Source organism: Falco cherrug, chromosome 3, assembly GCF_023634085.1.
Source record: "Falco cherrug isolate bFalChe1 chromosome 3, bFalChe1.pri, whole genome shotgun sequence".
Classification (NCBI taxonomy): domain Eukaryota; kingdom Metazoa; phylum Chordata; class Aves; order Falconiformes; family Falconidae; genus Falco; species Falco cherrug.
The window spans coordinates 25,467,591-25,491,757 of NC_073699.1; the positions used below are offsets into that span (position 1 = coordinate 25,467,591).

General features: G+C 41.1%; 1 protein-coding gene across 3 annotated transcripts; it reads right to left on the reverse strand.

The window, feature by feature from the left end:
* Nucleotides 1-621: 621 nt before the first annotated feature.
* On the reverse strand, nt 622-20,906 carry TRHR (thyrotropin releasing hormone receptor). Of its 3 annotated transcripts, none has more exons than XM_027799242.2 (3): nt 19,564-20,906; nt 6,691-7,077; nt 622-5,889 (listed from the first exon to the last, which is right to left on the reverse strand). In XM_027799242.2, the coding sequence occupies exons 1-3, from the start codon at nt 20,356-20,358 to the stop codon at nt 5,884-5,886; spliced, it is 1,188 nt and encodes a 395-aa protein (XP_027655043.1). In that variant the 5' UTR covers nt 20,359-20,906; the 3' UTR covers nt 622-5,883. The 3 variants fall into 3 exon arrangements, with proteins under 3 accessions (XP_027655043.1, XP_014132152.2, XP_055562115.1); XM_014276677.3 differs by having other exon boundaries at nt 6,685-7,077; XM_055706140.1 differs by lacking the exon at nt 622-5,889 and having other exon boundaries at nt 6,670-7,077.
* Between the last annotated feature and the right edge of the window lie 3,261 nt (nt 20,907-24,167).

The window sequence follows — 24,167 nt, forward strand, 5'->3', positions numbered from 1 at the left end:
GCCTCATGGTCAGCTTGTTCCCCAGGATCCACAGCGCTTCATACCTGCAGAGCTGCTCTCCAGCAGGTCAGCCCCCACCATCTACTAATGTATGGGGTTACTCATCCCCATATAGACAACTTAAGTAGGATACCAAGTGAAAAGATTAAGAAACCTACTACCTGGAATTCACAAAAGTCAGCAAGATTTGACAGAATGAGCCATCTGTCTTTAGTACTAGTGACGAGCATGTACCCAAGAAATGAGAGACCTGCATCTGGCTTTAGCCTAGCCTCTAGGGAATTCAGCCTGCTCCACAGAAGAGTGAGTTTCCTTTGCATTACCTGGAGGAAAGCAGAGGAGACCAAGTACTTCCACTTGTCCTCCAGAGGGTGACTCCAAGTGCAAGTGACAGACATCACCAGAAAAGCAAGGCAGAACCCATCAGGTAGGGGAACCAGCTAAACTGATCCTGGAGGCCAAAGAACAAAGTGGCTCCTGGTCTCCACCCCTACTCACAAGATGACTTCTTTCCTCCTCTGTCTTTTTTTAATTATTTATTTGGTTTTCTTTTTTTTTTGTTTGTTTTGGTTTTGGTTTTGTTTTTTTGGTTTTTGTTTTTTGGGTTTTTGGGGGGTTTTTTTTGTTTGTTTTTTGTTTTTTGTTTTGTTTAATGCTGTCCAATGCAAAATGCATGAATAATTTTTGTAGCAGGGACAAGGATCCACATGAATCCCTTCCGATTTAAGCACTGCAACTGCTAGACTACAGGCAAACTGCTCTTCCTTCAGGAAACAAAGCTTGTTTTTTTAGGATGCTCATTCTCCTACAGATGACAAAGGATAATGATGTTACATTATCTGTCCATTGCCATGGACAGCAAGGCAAAAGGTATGTATTCAAGTGGTTGTTAAAAAATTAAAGTTGCAGTGTAATTATCTTGCTTAACATTTTATTAAAGTAGCAACAGAAGACCATCAGAAATTAATCTCCACGGTAGCATGCATGAAATAATTACAAAATGCTTCTTTTGAACAAAAATTATTCTTAATTTTAAAAGGACTACATTTATCAGCAGTACATTTCTCTGAACAATTTCACAATCTTCTTAATTAAGTGATTTATAAACCACATGCAGTGACAGAATAAGATCAGGATTACTTTGGGTAGGTGAAAAATAAACACCTTCTAAACCAGCTGCTCTTGAATAGTTTGTGTGAAATCAATTTTCCAGGATTCAGCTCCCACTTTAAGGAATTCTGGGATCCCAACTACTCTGGCTGAATGAATTCGCCGGCATTTGCTGTATCACTGTACCCCAGTAGTAATGAAAGAATCAGGAGAAAACAATCTCTTATTGAACATAACAGCAAAGAAAGAGTTCTGTCTGAAGAAGACATAATAAAATACTGGAAGATCATTTTGATATTTCACTGCAATTTGTAACAAAACCTCAACTGTATACAGTAGAATTCATATAATAGTGGAGAAATAAATAAGCATGTGCAGCATTGTTGAAAGAACAATTTAGCTTTGCACATTCTTGAAAGAATATGTTTCTTTCCACAGCAACAATGCTCAGATCTGGGGTTTTTTTTAGGACAGCTTTTTAAAAAACAGCCAAGAAATATTTGTCTGCTTCCAAAGGTCAAGTGACTGATCTGAGCATTCACTGTGTCATAGGGGAGCTACGGCAGCATCTCCTGGAGTAGGATCCTTCAGTCTGTGATACTGGACAATTGGTTTTGAAGGGAAGTTAGCGAGAGCTTTATCATTTGACATGTGCCATTCACCTCCACAGGAGCTTCATAACCCACTTCACAATACATTGGAGCTGCTTGATATATCCTTAACTCTGACCTCAAAGAGCTCATGCACTAATTTGAGCTAAAGTGTGTTTTCAATAATATACTTAACCTTTCTCAGCCGCACGATTTACCAACACTGGAACTTCCAGCATCTCAGTATTTCACAGGAGAAGCAGTGTAGCTCCAAAAGCCAGATGTTACAGCAGCATCTCTTCTGTTACATGCTGGATAAAGTTCCAAATAAAAATTCAAAAAGAATGCAATCTCTTACATCAAAACCATTAGATGATGATAGAGACATGAGTTTCAATATTGCTACCAATCAGACAATTCTTTCAAACTAAATGTTGCAAAGGGACTTGTTATCCACAAAATAAGTATATAAAGACAGTTACATTGCTGCGGTAGTTGACATCCAGTCACTTTCACTTCTAGCAAAAAAAATTTGTCAGCATTAATAAATTTAAAATCAAACACATTTTTCAATAAATACATGCCCACATATCTAATCTAAAACATACAGGTACAAGAAGAAAGGTTGCTTGCTTTTATAAACCAAAAAGCAAACATAGAAATAGATCTAAAATCACATTAGCAAGATATCTAGCAAAGTTTCCTAGTGTTAGCTGAAGGAACCACTATAAAATTAGCATGGATTTAATGAACAACATCTATAAAGACATAGTCACAGCACACTGTGAGTTAAAATCACATCTTAAGTTAAAATCTGCAATTTTAGATATTGCCTTTGTGCACACAGTTTTGCATGCATAATCATTTTTGTTTGCACAAATAAGTGTTAGAATGAAATAATTCCTTCTCATTTCTTATTCCAAGTGATGGTGCATACAAAATCACTGACATAGATTTTAGCCACTGATGAAACCTCACTAAGAATATGGGCTTAAATGCTTCACCTTAGCATCTGAAAAAAAAGGCTAAGAAAGCAGAAGGTTACTTTTTGAGCAAAAAGACAAATGAAGGTGAGAATTTACTACTGATATTGTCAGTCTATGAAAGTTGTAATCCAGTCTGTACTTTGAAACAGGTTAAGATAAAAGTGTAAGTCTGTGTTACTGTTTCTACACAAATACCTAGCTCAGTTCTTAGCCCAGCCAGCTGTGCGCCGAACAGTATAACCAGCTTTCCGTGGTATGCCCTCTCTCTGCCTGCTGCTTGTTCTGGAGGTCTGCTTGCTTTTTAAGCAAGAAAAGGACCTAGTACTGGCACCTGTTTGGAAAGTCTGGATGGTGAGTCCTGATCCAAAAGCACTGGGCAAATGCCTAGCTAATAACAGCGTGTGAAGAGCGAAAGGATTTCCACGTGCTGGCCCCACCAGCAGCCACCTCTGCACCCTCTCCCTCCATCATTGACCCAGGGATCTGCTTTGATCAGCTGTGAGCGGTGCTGGCTGGCTGCAGACAGGGGCTTTGCTCAATCAGATACAGGAACTTGCTTTTACTTTGAATATGCCTCTTGGCTAAGTAAATATAAATGCCTGTGTAAGATTTCCCAGATAACTTCATTTTACTGTGACAGTTACTTTGGAAGAAACGTTACACAGGTTGTGGTACTTCTCCTTGACTTCCCCTTATAGTGGCAAACCACAGCTTTAAGCATGTGTGAGCAGTAAAATGCCATAGAACTCTGTAATTTCACGTCAAGTTCTACAAAGGAAAGGTTTGTTCAAAGTGTACATCACTGCCATAGTGCTGTACTTAAGAGATATGATTGCCAGGTACTAACTCTAGAATAACATTGGTATTCTTCTCTTGTGACTCTTGAGCCCTGGTCAGCTTTGCCTGCTTGGCTGACACGTGACTTACCCTGCCATTTATTTTTTTCCTTATTATTTTAAAAACAGAAGAGTCTGGACATCCCCCTACCAGTTGTGTGGGTGTTCAGACGCCATGGTGATGGAGCATCCACAGAGAAACAGACCCCACAGTGATGAAGCATCCACAGAGAAACAGGCCCCACGGTGATGGAGCATCCGCACAGAAACAGGCCCCACAGTGATGGAGCTTCTGCACAGAAACAGACCCCACTGCCTGAGCCTGTGCCACCTGGGCAGGCAAGCCAGCAGGCCTCAGGTCCCCCAGTAAGTAAGAACCCCAATGCAGAGGATCTAGGAAATGTGACACAGCCTGCATGGGTTCAGCGGCTGGCTCTGCTCCAGCCAAAGCTCTGCCAGCTCCTGTGCTCCGTGGGGCAGGCTCCAGCGTACAGCCTGCCCCTGGAAATGCCCGCAGGTACGGTGTTCTGCCTGGGTTTGATACTGACTCCCCCTAATTTGGGGGAAAAAGGTCTCAAGAAGCAGGATACCCCTGTGGTCTTGCTCCTTCTGCTTGCCAAAATGAGAAGGCAAGTGCTGATGGAAATAGAAGATAGAAAGGTCTTTCTGGAGGAGGTTTGTCATGTCTGTAACCACTGGTTTAAAAAATTGCTGCTGTTGGTCCCCTCCATGCCCTGCCATCATCCTGCCAGGCTATAAAGGACTTGTGGAGCTCTGCAAGGTTAAAACAGGAGCTAAAGCAAGCATGCGGCTGGAGCAGGATACAGAATGTTTGCTTCCTCCTTGCCATCCAGAGAACGTTGAATGAAGGCTTTTGGGTGCAGCAGACATGGGTTCACATAGAAATTTAAATCTGAGGCCTATCGGGGTATTTTTAATTCTCTCCAAGTTTTCAAATATGGATGATTGTAAGTGAAAGTGGTCTGAATCAGGGAAGCAGCTGTATATGTAAGGGAAAACCAGACGGGGAAGCCTTACAATGCTAGTGAGGCTACCTCTTTCATCCCACACTGGACAGGTTTTTTACTAGAACAATTACGGTTTTTGCAGCTTTTTAAATGTCATGTACAAAGGATGTGCAACATATTGATAACAAACAAGAATACGCAGGCATCTTCCTGAGTTTCTGTTAGTGTTGCACAGGAACAGGAAAATACAATTCTAGCAAGAACACAAGGTGGTCTAGAGAAAAGCCAAAGTGGTACTGTATGTTTTGACTGCAGCTACATCAAGGAGATCATGGCCTCAGACTGCTTGTCACTGGCCCATGCAGGAAGAGCGTGCAAGCGGCTATGCTGGCAAGTGAGACGCCATTGTGATCTCTTCCAACAACACTTTTTATGTCCTGAGGTATTCTAATGCATAACTTTTGAGATGAAAAATGAAAAAAGTGTCATTTTTCACTGAATTTTCCTCTCTTCTCTAGGCATTTTAGATACTGAAGCTATAAGCCCCCTGTAGCAGTCTGAGACACGATTGCTATTGAACCAAGATAAAATTAGCTAGTAAAAGCCTGTCCAGTACTATCCAATACCTGTCAAGTTCCGACAGGATTCAGTATTAGCCGAGACTTACATTTAAAGAGGTACATCTATAAACTAGCTTGTTGAAAAAGTAAGACTATTTTAAAAACTTCCTACTGACTTTTAAATTTGTTTATTCCCTGAATGACTAATATTCATTAAATGGTCTTCTTATTTCATGCTGTTCAAGGTAACAAAAAAAAAAAAAAAAGGAAAAAAAAAGATTTCATGCTCTTTGCCATCAGATATCTGCCTATTGAAGCAGGTTATGATGTTGCAATTAGATTTGCACTGCTGTGTAATGAGGGAGTCAATGTCGGGTAATTACTGTAATCAGCAGCAGTTCTGGCTGCTGTCAGACAGGGCTTGCTGGTGCTGCCCAGCGCAGCCACGCAGGAGGTCAGCGTCTCTCCTTGCCCCTCACCTTCATTGGGAGCATCACCCACTGCCCCGCTCTGCGGCTGGTAGGTGGAGACGTCCTGGGCAGCCTTGTTCTTTCTAAGAGCTCAGACCACTCTTTGGCCAGTACATGAGACGAAGGATTTGGGTATTCTGCTGAAGCCAGCTCACCTCCTTAATGTTAAGTGCTTTGTTCAGTTAGACTCAGTAGTATATTCTTTTCCCTCCCAAAGAGGCTGCATTTTCTTGCAGGATGCAGAGAGGTGTGTAGGGATATATGCAATTCCGTGAGCAGAAATGCCTTCACATTTCATACAGGTTGGTGGGAACAGAGCATCCAAAGGTTCTATGCAGTTGCGTACTCAGAACAAGGTGGGCCTCAAGCCTGAAAATCAGGAGAGAAGGAGCAAAATGAGAAAGAAATATTTTTCATTCTCATATCATCTGCAAAAGGAAATGAAAAAACCCCTCTCTGTGGATCATCTATATTGTAAGATCTAAGGTATGCAGGCTTATGAACAGCATTTAAGTGGTATTGTGTAAAAAAGCATCGTGAAAATACTAACATGCATCATCGTGTAGAAGAGTGAAAGAGATGTCCTACACATGGGGATATCAGGTGGAAGAGAATTGGATGCGGCTTTCAGCACTCTCAGGACCAGAGTGCGGGTGTGGGGAAGATGCGCATCTTCTCTTGGCACCAGCTGCACGGTGGCATCGGGCTAGTTAACCCCAAGCTGGAGCCAAGGGGTGGGCATTGCCCTCCTTCAGGCAGCCAGAGCATGCGCCGGAGGGATCACTGAGCCCAGACACCAATGCCCACCCTCCAGCCAGACATGTCAGGCACCGTGCCCGAGCACCATTCTCTGATGCTTTAACATTGTACCCCGCTCCTCAGGGAGTAAGGCTTAACCTACATGTTTCTCCTCATCCTTCCCCGTACCCCGGATCCTCCCAGTCACATCCTGCTCGGCACAAGGCTCTTTGAGAGCATCACTTGCCAGAGCCAGGCAGGTCTCCCTCCATGCCGTGCCGTGTTTGGTGGCACCATCTGTCACTGCCAGCCTTCTCTGGTCCTTGGCTGGGCTGCCCCAACTGACAGCTGGCACAGCACAGCCCTGTGAACTTGAACATGCTCTGCTTCATGAGGACTCTATACCAAATATCAAAATGTATTTACTGTTACCTCAGATGACAAACATGTATCACCAAGGGACAGCTTTGCAGAGGACAGGTAGGTGTTGGTGACAGTAATGTCTTCCAGCTCAGTGCTGAAGTGATCAGACTCTTTGACGATGTTATAACTGAGGGCCACACTGTAACTGGCCGGTTTCTTCTCCCCTTTCTGCTGGCAATTGCAGAGTTTCCTGAAGGCTGCTCTGAATTTCTGGGACATCAGATTGTATATTACAGGATTGATGGCACTATTCAAATAAATACAGATTCTGCAAAATAGCAGGAACCAGTTTTCTTGGAAGGGGCTGGAGAGAAAGGAATTGACCACCACCAATGTGCGGTAGGGCATCCATAGAAATGCAAATAGGACCACCACGATAGCCAGCATCTTGGTAACCTGGGGGAACACAGAGGCAGATGGAAGAGGGGCAGAAGGTTAGTGCTCATCTTAGAAGGAACATATGCATTCCTACATCTCTAGGGCCAAAGCAAAACTATGAACAGACTTTCTCCAGCTGAGAATTTCTGATCAATGTTTGATTCGGGAAGGTTTTGCTACAGTAAGAAGGACAAAAGACCTGTCTCCCAATTCCTCCTAGTTTTTGTTAAATGACATTTGCCAGGTGACATCCCAGTAAGCTAATTGTACACCTTAGACTTTGCAGCTTATCAAGCTGGAAGAAGTTGTTGATTCAAATGGAAAAAAACAGAGGTCTAAAGACATTTTTTCCGACCACATTACATTTTCTCCTTTAGACTAATATAGTCTGATGAGCAATGAATCTGAAGCCTGCTTAGATTATCTGCTTTAACAGCCCTCTAAATGAATTTCCAAAATCCAAAAATAATGAAAAAAAAATTTAAATTTATTTCTGTTCCCCAAATCCTCAATGTTTAATTAGATCTTCATTATTTGATGTTTACCCTGAAATGTCCATTACAGTTTACAGAGCCAGGGAAAAAAGGGATTAACAGTAAAGCTTGATTATTATAAGAACTTCCATCTATTGTGTAAATTTGTTTTGAAGAAACTAAAAAACAACCTCTGGAGATACCCAGGACAGCTGAAATGAAGGGAACAAGAAATAATTAAAAAAATTAGAAAAAAAACCTACTGTGAAGAGAGTCTTTCTCTTGTAAATAATTTAATTCAAGTATATATGGTATTCGCTACTCTCTACATCAAAGCAAGTTTGAAAGATGTTCATAAATAAGGTAGAAAGTACAGTGAGAGTTGACAGTGGGATAGTACAGTGCCATGGTCTCATGTAAGTCAGGAGGTGACTTGGTTAACTGCGTGTAAATGAACTGGAAAGCATTCGCACTGATTTTGGTGAGCTACAACTGCTCCTCTTGATTGTGTGTTTTTTTTACTATTTGCCTTTCTTCTTGGCATAAAACTGTTTTGCCTATTGACAGATTAAAGAACTTCTTTTTACCTTTGCTTTATTTCTTTTTTCTGTGCACCTGAAATGAAGTTATGCTTCAATGAAACAGCAACTCCTCTAATCACAGAATCCATTCTAGCTGTATGGGTTATAATTTCTTGCAGAAAAGACATAAGTAGATCGGTAACAGTTTTAGTTGTTTCCAGGAGGACAGACAGATAACTCCACTAAAATCACTTATAAATACATGCTAGTTTTTAAGTGTGGTTTTTTAGTTTGAAGTTATAAGATAGTATATAATTCTCATTTTCTGATCTCTCATTATATAGAAAGCCTGCCATCTCATTGCCTAAGGGATGTATTTTCTTCCAGCTACCTAGAAAGACACATATACATATAACCCAGTTTGTTGTTTTTGTTATAGATATTATGAAAAAGAATGGGATGAAGAGCAAAGTTACTTTACAAACTGATGTATCTTTGTCTATTTTTAAATGTACGTATTCAAAGCTACAATTTTATTGTATAATTCTCCTCCCTTCACCCTCACTTTTGTTTTTGCTACAGCTGTGTTCACTTGACACTTCTTTTCTTGTCTGCTGTGCACAAACACGCATCCTAACAGAGTACAATGGAAATGTGAATGTCTCAGATAGTTAAAAGGATGATTTGTCCTTATCTCCAAACCACCTCCAAAAGGACCAGTCCTGTGAGCATGGCTACAAAGAGTGAGGAGACCCTCTGGCTGAGGAAGGCTCAGGGACTCCTGACCTGCTGCCTTTCCTCCCTCCAGCTCGAGCCAGCCTGTGCCTCCAAACCGAGCAAATCCATTCAGCTGAGAATAATCATTCATCATGGAAAATAATCCACATTTAAAGCAAGAAAGTAACCATTTATGGAGCTTGGATTAACAATGGGACTGAGTCCAACTGACAGATGTGGTGCAGCAGCTCAGGCATTCAGAGGGTGAGTGGGTAACAGTCTAACCAGGCATCAAAGTACTTTGCTACCAGAAGCTCAGCAGGGGACTCTGTTATCATACCTACTGATCTTGGCCCATTTACATTTCTTCTGAGCATGTTTTTAATGAACAATTGCTCAGAGAATCACTCACAATGGCGCAGCTGTCAGTTTGAATCCCGGGCTGAACTAGAAGTAAATTGATCTTACTGTCAGGAAGGGGATATTTGAGAGTCACACGAAAAATATTTTACAGCATTGAAAAAGACACTGTTACTCTTCAAGTGATTGTGACCTATATTCCTTTAAGACATATATATATATAGGGTGTGCAAACTATTAGCTGAATTTATGTATACTGGCAGCTCGATGTGCATTTTCCTTCTAACACCACTAGCTTGTTCTGTTGCCGTGTTCAGCTTACGGAGGCTGTGGTTTGATGAAATATTTCAATCGGCTCTTAGCACCAGATAAAAAATATCATGATCACAGCACAAAGTCCCCTGAGCTGAGACCAATTCAGTCTGCAGGTTTGAATGTGTTTAAAAATGCTAAGAGGTTAGCTTTGCACTTTCAGGTTTTATGCCAGGCAAGACACTGCCTTGCAGCTCTCAGATTCCACGATTTCCTAGTCCTTATATGAGCTGAAGCCGAAGTAACCTATGACTGCAGCTAAAAAAGCAATCCTGCTTTCACCTCCCTCCTTGTACTGGCCCCGAACATGAAGGTGTGTGTCAGGTCAGACTCCTGGTCCAAACAAAAACTAAGCACTTCTCTGCAGAGCTGTTTTTTGGTTTGCTGAGGTCAATGATCCAACTCACGTGGCCATATGCTGCCACAGAGTCTACTGTCAGTGCAAGAAGAGAGGCGGAAGCATGTGGCCATGGATGGCACATCTTGGTGGTTCATTCAGTGCACGCAATGAGGAAATTCACCATAATTTTAAACTGGCTGCAGTGGTTTCTCCTTCCAAAGCTGCCCAAAATCACAGATCTGGCACAAGCTCTCTATTGCCATTCAGATTGCCATAAGATTCAGATGCCCGATCCTTTTAAACAGTAGTGGCTGATCTTCTGAGACCCACTGCGAGGTCCTGAGTTCAGAGTTGTTTGCTCATTGGTAAATCGTCCCTAAGCTGGCTGCAGAGGCAGTGGTTTCTCATGCTCAGCTGTCTCAGAGCACAACCTATGTGCAAATGACAGCAGCTCCTAGAAGATGCTTTGGCACTGCTCACTTTACCCTCAGTGTGGCCAGGGGGCTTGTCACTCCACAGCAGGCTCAGGCACCCCTCAGGGTTTCTGGCCCAAAGATGCTGTAAGGATGTTCTGGACTTTTTGCACACCTGAATTTGCCTTTAGAGATTAAATCAGTTTCTAAACAAATGATTTAGGTCAAAGCTGTTTTCTTATCCACACCAAAAATCTTCATTGGGATGGATGGTACTGCACAGAAATAGCTTAGAGGAAATTTTGGTCCAATTTGCTTAAGTAAACTGCCCATATTCTTTTTCAAATCACTTTATATGAAACATAACTAAACATCATTTGGTGGAGGGCTAATTATTTGATGTCAGTGGAGTGCTAAGAGGACAAACCCTTTTAACAGCCTGCTTTTTATTACCTGTAACTGTACACCAAAGCTCCCTGAAAGCAGCAGCACTAGCAACTTCATTCATTGCTCAGGTGAAGGAAAGCATACACAGATTGCTCTTTTCTTGTGGATGTGCACTGTGTATCTTATACTTCAAGCACAAATTATTCTCAGTTAAGCAGATTGAAAATGTGATTAAAAGGCTTTCAGTAAATCCATTTTAGTCCAAAATTCAAGTGCACTTTAATTGATAGAAAAGTGCTTGAGACTGAATGTGTTGCTGGCCGCATGCAACCATTCTTCAAGCCCTATCTTTTGGTTTCTGCAAATATTCTTAAAAATATTTAAAATCTTTTTCACTCGACAGATTCCCAGTATTTTCATTCTGAACAGGTCTTCTCTTTTTCCTTCCTGCTCCAAAACCTTGTCATTCTAAGGAAGCAGTTTTACAAAACATTATCATTACCATGGTACTCACAACTTGGTAGCTGCTTCCTTCTCCTTTGAATACTAACCTTTCCTAACATTGATAGGTAAAATTAATAGTAATACTTACTAAGTTAATGTGCCAGAGAGTCAGTCTTGTGTTTTAAAGGCAGGTAATAGTATCTCTCTTTCTTGTGCTTGGTGGTGTTCATTTCAATGCACAGAGATTGTATCTACCCATTCATGATTTTGTAAACTGAAAGAAGTTGTACAAGGAGGACTAAATAAATAAAAGGATTAAGGTCTTGATATAATAACACCACAAGTGAAACCAAGCGATACCAAGGATTTCATGTAAGCCATATAAAACTTAGATATAAGGAAGAAATTCTTTACAGTGAGGCACTGGAACGGGTTGCCCATAAAAGTTGTGGATGCCCCATCCCTGGCAGTGTTCCAGGCCAGGCTGGATGGGGCTTTGAGCAACCTGGTCTAGTGGAAGGTGTCCCTTGCCATGGCAGGGGAGTTGGAACTAGGTGATCTTTAAGGTTCCTTCCAACCCAAACCATTCTATAATTCTGTTATTATCTTGCATTGCAAGCTGGAATATGTGCTTGCACTGCTGTAAGAGAACAGCTGTGAGAGAACAGAGGAGTTTCTCTGAGGGCTGGGTCATCATGTACTGCATCAATGTCTAAGATACAACTTTCTCTAGAGGGCAACCTACCTGTTTTAATTGACCATGGAGGTACCTTAGGTGATTTGACTGAACTAAGCAACTAGCTTTGTGATATATGTGTAATGTTAAATGAGTTGGATCCCATCTCAAGTATAAACAAACATATTTACTATCTAAGTCTGTATTTATTTTTACAGTTCCCTTGATAACTGAGAAAACTAGGAAATCCTTAGGGGAAAGTATGAAACCTACTTGCAATTAGGTAATTCAGTGTTTATATTATGGATGGACAGGAAAAAAAATTGGTATCTGTTAGCTGAGCTAAGTGGGATACAATGGAAGTGTGGGAGAGATCAACACAGCCAGAACCAGTATCTGATCTGGAGGACCAGGCAGATGAGGAACATATGGGAAAGAGAAAAGGAAGCACACAGCTCAGGTTGTGATTCCATGAGCACATCAGCCAGACAATGTCTGGACTCTTAGCTGTTATAAATAGGGGACTAGATTGCTTCCTTGTCTTCCCATCTGCTTCCCTTGGCCTCTTGCTCCCTCTTAAAAGGTAATAACCTGCTTGCCAAGGTAGCTCACACAACAGGTACTCTTAGAAAAAGAGGATTCAATTTTCCTCACATTTTCAAAGTTTTCCTGTGTGACAAGCAAATCCCTTTTCTGTCCTTCAGTTTTAAGTTCTCTCACTCTCCATCCTTCCAGCAATGACTGGGTCTTCAGGACATTTTCTTGCTTCTGAGCAGAACAAAATGATTCAAATCTTCAGAAGAAAAAGTATTAACATTTTAGAAATGTGGTGAGATCCTAATACCTGCGCTGCTAGAGAAAAAGAAGCACTGTTAGCTAAATCAAGGACTTGCAGGGAAAAAAATAAAAAGAAAAGAAAAAATGGCAGAAATAGCTTTTCTCTCCCTACCGTATACTGTAAAGAAATTTTTAATGTTGGTTAGTGTTACTTGTTAGTGAACCTTTGTTTTATTGCAAAATCTGCTCTGAATACTTTAAATAACACATTTTCTATTCATGAAATGAAACCATTCTTTCTTGTCTTTTTTATAAAAGGCTTGGGAATAGAATGCCTAAAATGGACAAGAGGGGAAACTGCAATCAGTCTTCAGCTTTTACCATCACAGGTACACATCTTCTCTGATTTCCTTGTCCTAAACAGCAAATATAAAGTAAGTAGCTAAATCTTCCAAAGTTTAAATAGGAATCATTATTTCTTTTATTTCTGCAAGCAAAGAGTTTAGAACTAAGTAGGATTGTGGTGGTGATGTATATGGAAAATCAAAGAAAAAGAAGCATTGAGATTTGTTTTGATACTTTACAGTGTAAAGCTACAGAAAGGAAGACTATGAGTAAAGACTAAGGAATTATTATCTTGAATTTCAATCATGTGTAAAGTTGAAGCTGTAACGTGTGTGAATGTAAGTTGCATATGAACTGCTGCTTGATAGAGGCAAAATGAGAGATTAAATTGACTTTAGTTTGTAAGCGATTTTTGGTAATGGATGATCTAGTCAAACTTTTGGTACGGGCACTGGTATTTTTTCCAGTTTGAATTTATGTACACACACTACTATTTATGTTGGATAAATGCCTGTAACTGCAGTTATTGTTTCCTCAATTGCTATTCATTTTTATGAGGATACAGTCGGTGACCGCATTTTCTGAAAACTTAACAATATGGATGGTTTGCAAGTACCAATGAAAGGCCATTTTGGAATACCAAAGACACCAATTGGTAGGCTAATGCAATCATATGCATGCCTGAAAAATAAAAGATGTAAATGTTCCATCTGCCTTTGCAACTCCAATGAAGAAACTAATATAAAGTGGTAGAAAACCATCTCTCTTGTAGGCTAACAAGTCTGCAGTCTACTACAGCACCACTGAAAGGGGCACTACCACTGGGGCTGGACTGGATCATCTCCAGAGGCGCCTGCCAGCCTCAGTGATTCTGTGAAATTATAACAAAATACTGGAGGGAAATTTCTTTAAACTAAGGTTCTGAGGGGTCTGGGACAAAGTCCCTTACTGGCTCATGATCCCTTGGATCAAATTCAATCTTTTTTTACTACTCCATGCAGTTTTTACCCTAGTTCCATGACAACAATTACAGTTTTTCAGTGCTTCATAAGGACCAGGATTCCTTACACATTCAAATTACGTATCTAATCAGACAGCTCTGAATTAATATTCTGTATTTTCTGATAAGTGAATAGAAATCAACTTCAATTCACTCCCTCATGACCTGTCATCATCTGTCCAAATGATTGCTTAGTTATTAAATAAAACTTAACACTGAATTTGCATTGAAGTTCCTTCTTTGTCTTTGAATCAAGTAAATGGGACTTTGAACTGTCTGGCCTGAAGAGATGCTCTTTGTCATGGCATCATCTTCTAATCATATTGATCTTTCCTCTGTTAAGCTTTAAAGTTTCAGCTAGTGTGACCTGCGTTCAACTGAAAGGTGCTGGAAAATTTTGCTTTCTCAACTTCCCTCCTGTTTAACCTGAGGAAATGGGTACACCAGAACCATTTCATTATGTTTTCTCAGGTTCAGATTGTACACATCACTCAGCAGAAATACTCTATAGTTTCCCTGTGGTCAAAGAGCTCTCATCTTACTTTTAGTCACCTTTTCATTTTCTCCTAATCTTATGTGGCAAAAAAAATTATGTCACACTGAACACCGCCTACTGCCAGTCAAATGCTTTGCCATGGTATTATTCAGCAATATACAAACTTCAGTTTAGCAAGGTTATTTTCTTTGCAAGGCATAGCTGACACTCCATTCAACACAATCATCACCAGCTCCATCAGACCTAACAAGTGTTTAAAGATTTTTCTTTAGTCACAAACTAAACACACACTTCAAGGTTTACCTGCATGTTTCAATACTAAAACCATTTATAACACTATTTGATTCATCAGGGAGTAAAGCTACACAGCCTTGAACACAAACTGATTGCTCTGAAAATGGAACAGAGCAGTTTCTTGCCTTCTTCTGGCAAAGATGTCCTCCCCTCAGGAAAAAGCCAGGTGTTGCCTACTGACTTGTAATGGCTGATCAAAAGCTCTGCCAAGGCAATGAATGGCTCTTACTGCTCTCCATAAAAAATGGGTCAGCTGGATGTAGCTTCTGACAAAGAAGGGGAAGAATGAACTGGTTTCTGTTCCTTCTGGGACACCAGAAGCCTGTTGAAAAGTGAAAAGTCAATTGGAAATGTACTCTCAGGTACAAAGTGCCTGACTGTCAAATAAAACTAGTTTTCTTTTTGAAAACCTTTAAAATACATGTATTACACCCTGCTATCCAGTACAGTTCTGTAAAACAGAGTAAATACTGCATGAGTGGGATTGATTTAGCTCTTCAGAAGTGGTTATAAGACTAAAGTTTGACACATCCTATGGGTACATGTTGGTGTTTCTTCCCTTGGTAGAACTGTAGCTTGCAGTGTAAACAAATAGCTCAATTTCAGTAGCTGTCCAATATCAGTGATAACAGAGGTTGTTCAGTGAAACAAAAATCTGTTGGAAATAGAGATACTTTATGAGAAAAGAAAGATTATTTTGAGCCTTTCCTCCTCTTTTGACATTTTAAAAAAAATACTTATTTTTATACCTGTTTTTGGGGGGTTTCTTTTGGGTTTTGGTTTTGGGTTTTTTTTCTCTTCTTCCCAGTTCAGTTTTGTCTCACAGTGCTTTGAATGCACACTTCAGAGGGCCCTGAAGAGTACTTCAAAGGCTTTGTCTGTTGGTGGTTGTTAGTATGGGGGTATTGATCCCTTAGTAAACAGGTTTTGCTCTTGTTAGCTTTCCAAACATTGGAATGTAGTATTTCCTAGAGCTAACATAGTTCAATCACTTTGAAATCACATGGGTGGGAGGGAGAAGGCAGGGAATGGAATGAGTAGCAGAGAACCACTTTCTGCCTGGGAAAACTGATTTTCATTTGTTGGAGATGTACTATAGCTTCATTCTGAGCTCATTCCTAGGCATCTCACATGAAAAGTATGTTGCAAAGCCTTGACTCACCATTCTAAAATATATTTTAGGCCTTCTTTCTAAATCATAGCATGCTCTAAATTGCCATCCTGTTTTGAAAACAAAAGACCTCCAGTCACCTGACCACTTTTTTCTCCTTCAGTGCTGGTGTTACATCTGCTTACATCAGAGAATGAAAATATTTGTTCTAACTAAACTGAACATGGTCCATCTATTCTCCTTCAGCAGTAGCCATCTCCCCACTATTTATCTCACTGTTGAACTTCCCACCCCTGCCTGGACTTGGCTTAGGTAGGTGTCCTCCATAGCTGCAAGGAAGTTGTTATTTTACTCCATATTTGCTTCCTCTCTGAATATTGAGCTATTCTAGATGCCATATCAGGGTTGTTCCTCCTTTTCCTTGATCTATCCATTGGTTCCAGGTGTGAGGAAGCATCCTAGATGTTGATTCCAGGATGGTTTCCAAGCTGGTCTTCACATTTTTAGTCTGCCAGTTTCTAATTCTGGGCTCATTCTCATGCCAGAAATCTAAGTAATGTATTGGCATTTTTAAGGAAAACAATTGAAATTGCATAACTGTATGACTCACAATAGAAAGTACTGACGGTATATAGAAGATTAATTCTTGAAAGCACACACAGAAACACAAAACTGACGGTACATATATGCTAAACAATAATACCGGTGTAAAAAATACAGGATGATACAGTCTATTTCTGCCATGATTCGGAAAGAGCTTCAGATAGTGCTCTTCAACCAGAACACAGCCACTGTGTGACAAGGTAGGGGAGAAAGTGCTTTCTTACCCAGGTAAAAAGAAAGTTTTGACCTTTTAGAAAGACTTTCCAGACTTAGATGAGATAATGGGAAGTCCCACAAAAAATAAAGAAAATGGTATGATCTGGCAGTCTGGGTCCAGATAAATCCAGATTAGTCAAGCAAACCAGATCAGACTAAGTGGGGAGATGAATTCACATACTGCCATATTGGATTAATCATCATAAAAAAATAGTTATCGAATTCCTAAGTTTAACATTCATGAAGGCTGAGGAAACTTATCTAAGTTCCTGTTTCATTCTAGTATATTATGTAATTGTGAGCTCATAATTAGTTACTTATAATAATAATAATAATAATAATAAATTGTAATGACTCAGTGGAACTATACTGAATTTCCATGCCTAGGTTTTGACAGTGGGGAGGTTGCAGGCTGGCCTCTCTGAGAAGAGTCCTGGAGCTGGCCTGTTTTGGACACAAATGGTTCCATCCAGCGCCAACAAACCCACCACAGGACACAGCTGAGCCCATCAGCCAAGCTGGTGGTGCCTGTGAAAACATATTTAAGAAATGACAAAACTGCTGGAAACAGACAGAGGTGAGAAGAGAACAAGAGTGAGAAACAGCAGAGAGAACACCAAAGTCAGCCAAGGAGATGCTCCTTGGCAAAGCAGGCACCACCTGAAGGGACTGCAGCCCATGGAGGACCCAGACTGAAACAGAGGAGAAGATTGAGAAGGAAGGAGTGACAGAGACAAACCTCTGCAAGCTGACTGCAACACTCCCTGGCCCTGTGCTGCCAGTCGCCTCACGGAAGGAACTGAATGTAACTTGGGGCCATAACAAGGGACAATAAACTGGCAGTAAGTGAAGCTATTTTTCCACAAATCAAGTCTGCGTTGCCCATGGCAATATCTGATAAGTTACCTTCCTGTCCTTATCTTGACCCATGAGCTTTCTTGCTCATGTTCTTCCCATTTTCTTCCCCATCCTGCTGCGGAAGGGGAATGAGCAAACATCTGGGTAGGTGTTTGGCTGCCAGCTGGAACCAACCCACCAGAGGAACGAACATGCACCAACTTCATATTGTAGAATTTTTCTTGGATAAATATGGGAACTGCTACAGAAGTGGGAAGTGTACACCACATTTTCAGTCACTTTTTCTACAGATCACATGCTGGGCATCCTATGCAACTCCGCCACTGCTTTGCAAGCACCATTCTGAGAAGGCATGACAGCATGTCTATACATGACAGCAGAACTCACGATGAGGCCAAACTACACTGTCATCTATACCTGCCTTTACCAGCACAGCAGAAAATTTTCACTTGTGTGTCTTACTAACTGTTGAGATTTCAGATTTTTTTTTTTTAATACGGACTTCTCTTTTCCCATTTTACACCACTGGCTATATTTTGCATGCTGATATTATACAAAAAAATACTGCTAATAGTGCCACACTATTCTTGCTTTGCTTCCTATGTTGTACTGCACATAAATGCTACCTCTACTCATAGTAATGCTACTTTAAACAATCAGGTTACTTAGGCTTTTAGAAAAAGTCTTGTTGTCTTTGCAAGACATAAAAGACATCATATTATAATCCTCATTTTTGTTTCATAATATAACAGTATCCACATTCAGCAATATTCAATGTAGATTTGTCTGTTTTTCAAGTGATGCTAAGCACATGTAATCAAACATGTACACTAAAGTGATACGAAGAACTTGAAAAGCAAATTAACTTCTACTACTAAATAATAGACAAAGAAAAACAAAACTAAACAGTTCTAATCTGACTATTAACTATAATTGGAGGCACATAATTAAATATAACTCAGCCCACATATCTCAGTTGTGCATTTCCAAGCATGGTTCCAATGCTCTGTGAGCACTCAGTGCTCTAACAGGCAGCTCAGTTAACTTTTGAGGTCGGTGCAATCTCTGTAATAATGTAAAACAGTCCCTCTCGTCGAACAGTAGCAATCTACATAAAATAAGAAGAATATAAAGTTCAACCTGTCACCCAAGGTGGGCACTCAGCTTATTTGAAAATGTGCACAGCTCAGCTTTGCTTCCTGAGGGGACTGTACACTGTCAGGGAGGTAGAAGCATCCTTCTTGGCAAAGCGACCCTCGCGGTCGCGCAGCGGCTGCTGAGGGGTTGGAGCCAAGCTGCTCAGCACGGAGCATTGCTCCGCATGGAGCATTGCTTCCCAACACTTGCATCAGGGTGCCTGACCCAACAGGAGCCTGCTCCCAAAAGCCAGCTGTGAAGCAATGCACCCTGCATTTCTCAGCACTGCACCAGACTGTGCTACCTGCTGCATGCTCTGCCAGTATGAGGCAGTATGGTTTATTGCAAATAACCATAAATTAAATCTACTAACTATATCCTACCTGTGCAATTACACATTGCAGCATACATATTTAACAATATAAAAAGAAACTAGTCAAACCTATGCCTCAGTTTTGAGTCATCAATACATAAAAATGCTTTACGAGAGACAGAATAAAAAAGATACTTAGCATTTACAAAGCACTTTTATATACAGACTTGCTTAGGTAGACTTTTCACAGGAGAGTTAGAGACAGGAAAAGTAACAACTTGACTGTGTGTGCAGAGTAACACAGTGCCTTAGCTAGGACAAAACCTCAAGTGTCCTAAACTCCCAGGCCAGTTCCCTCTCCTCAGAACTCAAAATTAACTCAAAAGTCACTTAGTATATTTGGCAGGATTACTAGAGGCTGTAATATAAAGAAACTATAGTTAAAAATGTTTCGTTCTTTATTGACACTTCCTAATTGCTTTTTGATAAGGGAACTAAAATACTACTTTTTCAGTCCTCGCAGTAGAGAATAATGAATAGGCATGAAAAAATACATGTTTAGATGTGTGTGTACAGATACCACAGAACTTCAGCTTGACTACTTAGCAAAAAAGGAGAATATATTTTACCTTCTTCACAGGTTTAGACTAGCAATCTCTAAAATGACTGGGGTTTAGGTTTCAGAAAGCCATTTCAAACTGCTGTTCCTACCTGCCTTCGAGAAGCAATAGTGCTATTGAAACTCCTGTTAGTCATCTTGGGATTCACAGGCTTGCTTTGGTGAGCCACGTCATTCCTCCACGTCTTAGAGTTTTCTTTTGGGTCCGAAGGGATGGGGTTCAGGAAGAGTATTCTAGCAATTAGGCCATAGAGGACAGTTGCCAATACCATTGGCACAACATAAAATATACCAAAGTCCATCATGTAGATAGGAGAGTAATAGCTCCTGGACACCCTGTAGCCACAGGACACAACAGTCGTGTCTTTGTAGACTACTGTATTAAGGTCTAGTAAGAAAAACCAGAGCATACAGTATATAGAGGTGAAAGCCCAGACAAAAATAATGATCTTTTTGGCTCTTGAAAAAGTGCACAGGAATTGAGCTTTGATTGGGTGGCAGATGGCTATGTATCTCTCAATGGTGAAGGCAGTGATGGAAAAAGAAGAAGCATTGATCCCTAGGTATTGCAGATAAGTGATGCAGAGACACCCCACATAGCCATACACCCAGGATCTATACAGGCTTTCTGTGATATTGGGTAGTCCTGCAGCCACAAGCACCATGAGATCTGCCACAGCCAGACTCACCAGATAGCAGTTAGTGGGAGTTCTCATGTGTTTGGTTCTGAGGACCACCAAAACCACCATGATGTTGCCCACGATGCCCAGTCCACAGATGAGGAGGACCAAGAGGATGGTAACCACTTGGTATTCGGCTGTAACAATCTCCTGGCTTGATAGTGGCAACCCAGTTTGGTTCTGCTCATCCCCTGTGCCATTCTCCATCTTCACCAGCCCACTGCTGATTCTGCCCAGCACTTGGTCTCAGCTCATGTTCTCCATGGTCCCCTGAAAAAGGTGAGTGGAGCAGAGTGTGGGGAGAGCCGTAGCCCAAGAGCACATTCTCCATGTAGTCACAGTCCCATTCCTGTACCGTCCTCCACTCCCCTGAAAGCACCTGGTCTTTCAGTCTTTGCAAATACAATTACCAGCATTCGATTACCAAATTCGAATCCCTCTAAGACTCCAGCTCATTTGCACAGGTTAAAAAGCTGTTTTCTCATAGCCGCTTTGAGGCATTCATGGAAACACGGCATGTGGAGATGGGGCTGTCCCCCCTGCAGAGGAGGAGAAGGAGGCGGCAGCAAGGAAAGCAGAGCCCTCCCGCGCTGCCAGCTGGCTGAAGCACTGCATGGGACTGAGCTGATCCAGTCCAGGCAGACTTCAGCATCACCGCTTTCCAGGAGGAGTCACAATATACCGAGGGTGGAGACAGCAGCAGGAGGTGAAAGGACAGTGATCTGTAAAGCCCCACAGATTTTCTGCTTCACACTGCTTTCCCTTTCTGCTCTCAGACAGCCATCTCGAGTAGCGATGATATTGATCCACCCTGGCAAAGAAAGGGGAGATTGACAAAAAAACCCCCACCAGTTTCTAAAATTCTGACTTCCTCCGTGTCCCTGTGAAAGTGTTGGTAATTTACACTTGCCTCCTGCTTTGCAGGGAGCTGTAAGAGTCCCTTCAGAGCTTACAAAAAGCGATGTATTGCTGTTTTTGAAAACAGCGGGAAAAATCGGGTTTCTTTACTTTATAGACATTCTCTTCAAAACCTCTGTTGCTATTGCTGTCATCACCCCTGAGCCCTTTTGGCTCTTTTCAGGATTGTAGCACAGCAAGAATAAAACCATCAGAGCACAAATTACTTCTTAATGAGATCTGTCACACACACATACACATGTGCGCGCGCGCGCACACACACACACACACACACACACAGAGTTACTAATCCACCACTGTTTCCTCAATGAAGAATCTCCTCTGGTTGAATAAACTCACCTTTTTCAGTCAGGTTGTGTAAAACCAGAGACAAATGAAAGAATGGTGGAAATAACTGCTTTGAGATGCACTGATGAAAGCCCTACAGATGCAGTAGCAGTATTCATGAGCCCATCTGTGCATGGAGATGGGTGCAGAACTTTCTTAATGCCTCAGTGAGAGAAACAATAGCAAACCCTTCTGCAGGGCTCTGAGAAAGAGCCCTTGTCAACTCCCCACCACAGTCCTTCAACCCATTGTTTTTTTCTTAGGCTATTGTGTTAAACAGTTGAAGATTAAATCTGACTTTAAATCCATGTTTTTCTCCATTTAGGGCGATTGTTTTTGCTCTTTGCTCAGGAAGCGTTCAAAAATTTAAAATGTTGCGCAACTGGAGAAAGGCAACTTGGATTTCAAAACAGATTTTAGTGTTAAGAGCGAAGGATTAACATGGGCACATGGTGTAAAGTTTGCAAAACTAGGCTTTCAAATAAACTGGAACAACAGGTGGTGACAAAAAGAGAACACCACCCGAATCAGAGCTGGAAGTTAGACTCAAACACTTTCAGAGGTTTGAAGCCACTCTGTTAATTTTTCCAGTAATTTTTTCCATTTGCCTTTTCACACTTCAGTTATGCTGAGAACCTTTTCATCTGTAGACCACAAAATACTCAACAAAGGCAGGCAATTATAATGATCTACAGTATCATCTATTTAACAGATGAAGAAACAGGGGTGAAAAGAATCAGATTTGTTGCCAGTGACCTGGCAGTGGTCTGTGGGAAAATTCAGGTTACTGGTTACTTGATGAACAGTATATCAACAAAATCATATAATGGGTCTCATCAAGATTCTGCTCCATACAATCTGCAGATCCTGTTATTCTGGACCCAGCTAGAAGGGGAAGAAGGTCGGTGTTAGTATAACACCTGGATGTCATAAAAAGAATTCCTTCCAGCCCCCTTCATACCCCACAACATTTTGTCCTTCAAACTGGACAGATTCCTGCTTAGCAGTCTGTGCTTTTAAGGTTACGTGGCTATAGTGTGTGGAGCCCCAGATGCTCAACCCCACAGCACAAAAGGCCCCAGAAGGGACCCCAGGAATGAACTATCATAGGTTTAGTGTCAGTAAACAGGGACCTAGCAGGGATCAAACCCAGCAGGGTGTCGAACAGATTTCAAACCAGGAAACTGAGTTAGTTGACAGCCTGGAAAAAAACCTTAACCTTCAATGGCTTCAGGTGAACCACACATTTTTGGCACCTTCATAGACTGATTTCTCTTTCAGGGATGACTGATACCTTTCTGCCACACTGTTCCGCTATAAAGCCTTGTTCCTTATGTTTCCATGTATTCTGCTAGCTTTTGTAGGTGATGTGGATGGTCTGAGTTGAGGCTGAGGAACTAACTAGTGCATCTGACAGTATGTGTTTGCAGTGCCAGAAGTAATGGCTGAGGACATGGGATGCCAAGAAGCTGGGGAATATTTAAAAGCCCACGTGACTTTGAAGCGAGTACAGAAAGTGTGGAAGATACTCAAGAAACGTGTTATCCAATGCTTACCTCATTTGTCTGCATCTGCTACTGGTCTGTATCAGAGATGGGACAGACCACATTGCTTTAGCCAGTAGCTCACTTTTTATGGCTTTTTACCAAGTATTGCATTCTGGTAAAGAAAAAAAGTATAGAGTTGTCACTGTATGGCTATAGGGACATATATCTACAGGAGACTTTCAGAGGATTTTGATAGTATTGATTAACATCCTCTATGGAGCATTTCCCTTTTCTTTCCATACAGTACTTACCCAACCTGCAATGTTTCTATAACATCTGCAGCAATTGCAGAAGGAATTTCAAGACTGTAAATGTATGTTCTATGTAATCAAAGTATCTGCTGTCATGGATAGGGCTCAAGCATCATATGTTGCACATTGCCTGATACATTCAAATTATACTTTTAACATGATCAGCAGTCAGAGATCAGGTACTGAATCTGAGAATCAAAGACCAGTTGTGTTAATGCAACCATCAAAACACACAGGCTAGTTTCAAAAGCAGTTCAACATTAATACATGCAAGCTCAGCAGCTGTGCCAGAGAAATTTTGACAGCAGAGAGACCAGAGATCACTGTGAAACTTTTAATGCGTATCTGTTACCCCATTTTATGCACATACCTGTTGGTCCAGGCATCAACTGATATTGCATATACAGATGAGGACAGATGTGGTTAGCAATAGGTAGTCAACAGCAATAGGTAGAAAAACAAGCCCCTGAGATATGCTGACTTTTGCTAATACATTTCTGTTGGCACAATTCTTTGGGTAGGAGGGAAAGGGAGAGGCATCATGTTAGTACACCCTGTGCTACACACCACTCACCCAACAATATTCTCCAATTTTTTGTTCCCATTTGTCTCAATTAAAATGTGTCTCTGCTCACTTGAGGCACAACAAACCTGCAACAAACTGTCCCACAACGTTAAGCACACGCTGAGATGGAATAAAGAATCACTATAAACAATTTGCCCCAGTAGCTATAAATTATTCTTAATTCTGTTTCTCTAACTCAGATTACTTCCCCAGCTAGCCTATTCTGTCCTGAAAAATGGCTCTACAAAAAATGGCAATTTCATACTCTGTTATCTGTCTATACTCAGGGATCATACAAATCATAACTAACTTGGATTCTTTACTCTGCACCCACCTCCAATGGAGCACCGCGCACTTACTGCTGTACAAATGCCTCCAAGGCTGCAGTTTGTAGAGGACAAAAGTCAC

What these genes read in the sequence shown, in the direction of transcription:
- TRHR (XM_055706140.1), bottom strand. Translation starts at nt 20,358, where the DNA reads ATGGAGAATGGCACAGGGGATGAGCAGAACCAAACTGGGTTGCCACTA. An exon ending in CTATTGCTTCTCGAAGGCAG is followed by an intron (nt 7,078 to 19,563) that starts GTAGGAACAGCA and finishes GTGTTCCCCCAG; the next exon opens with GTTACCAAGATGCTGGCTAT.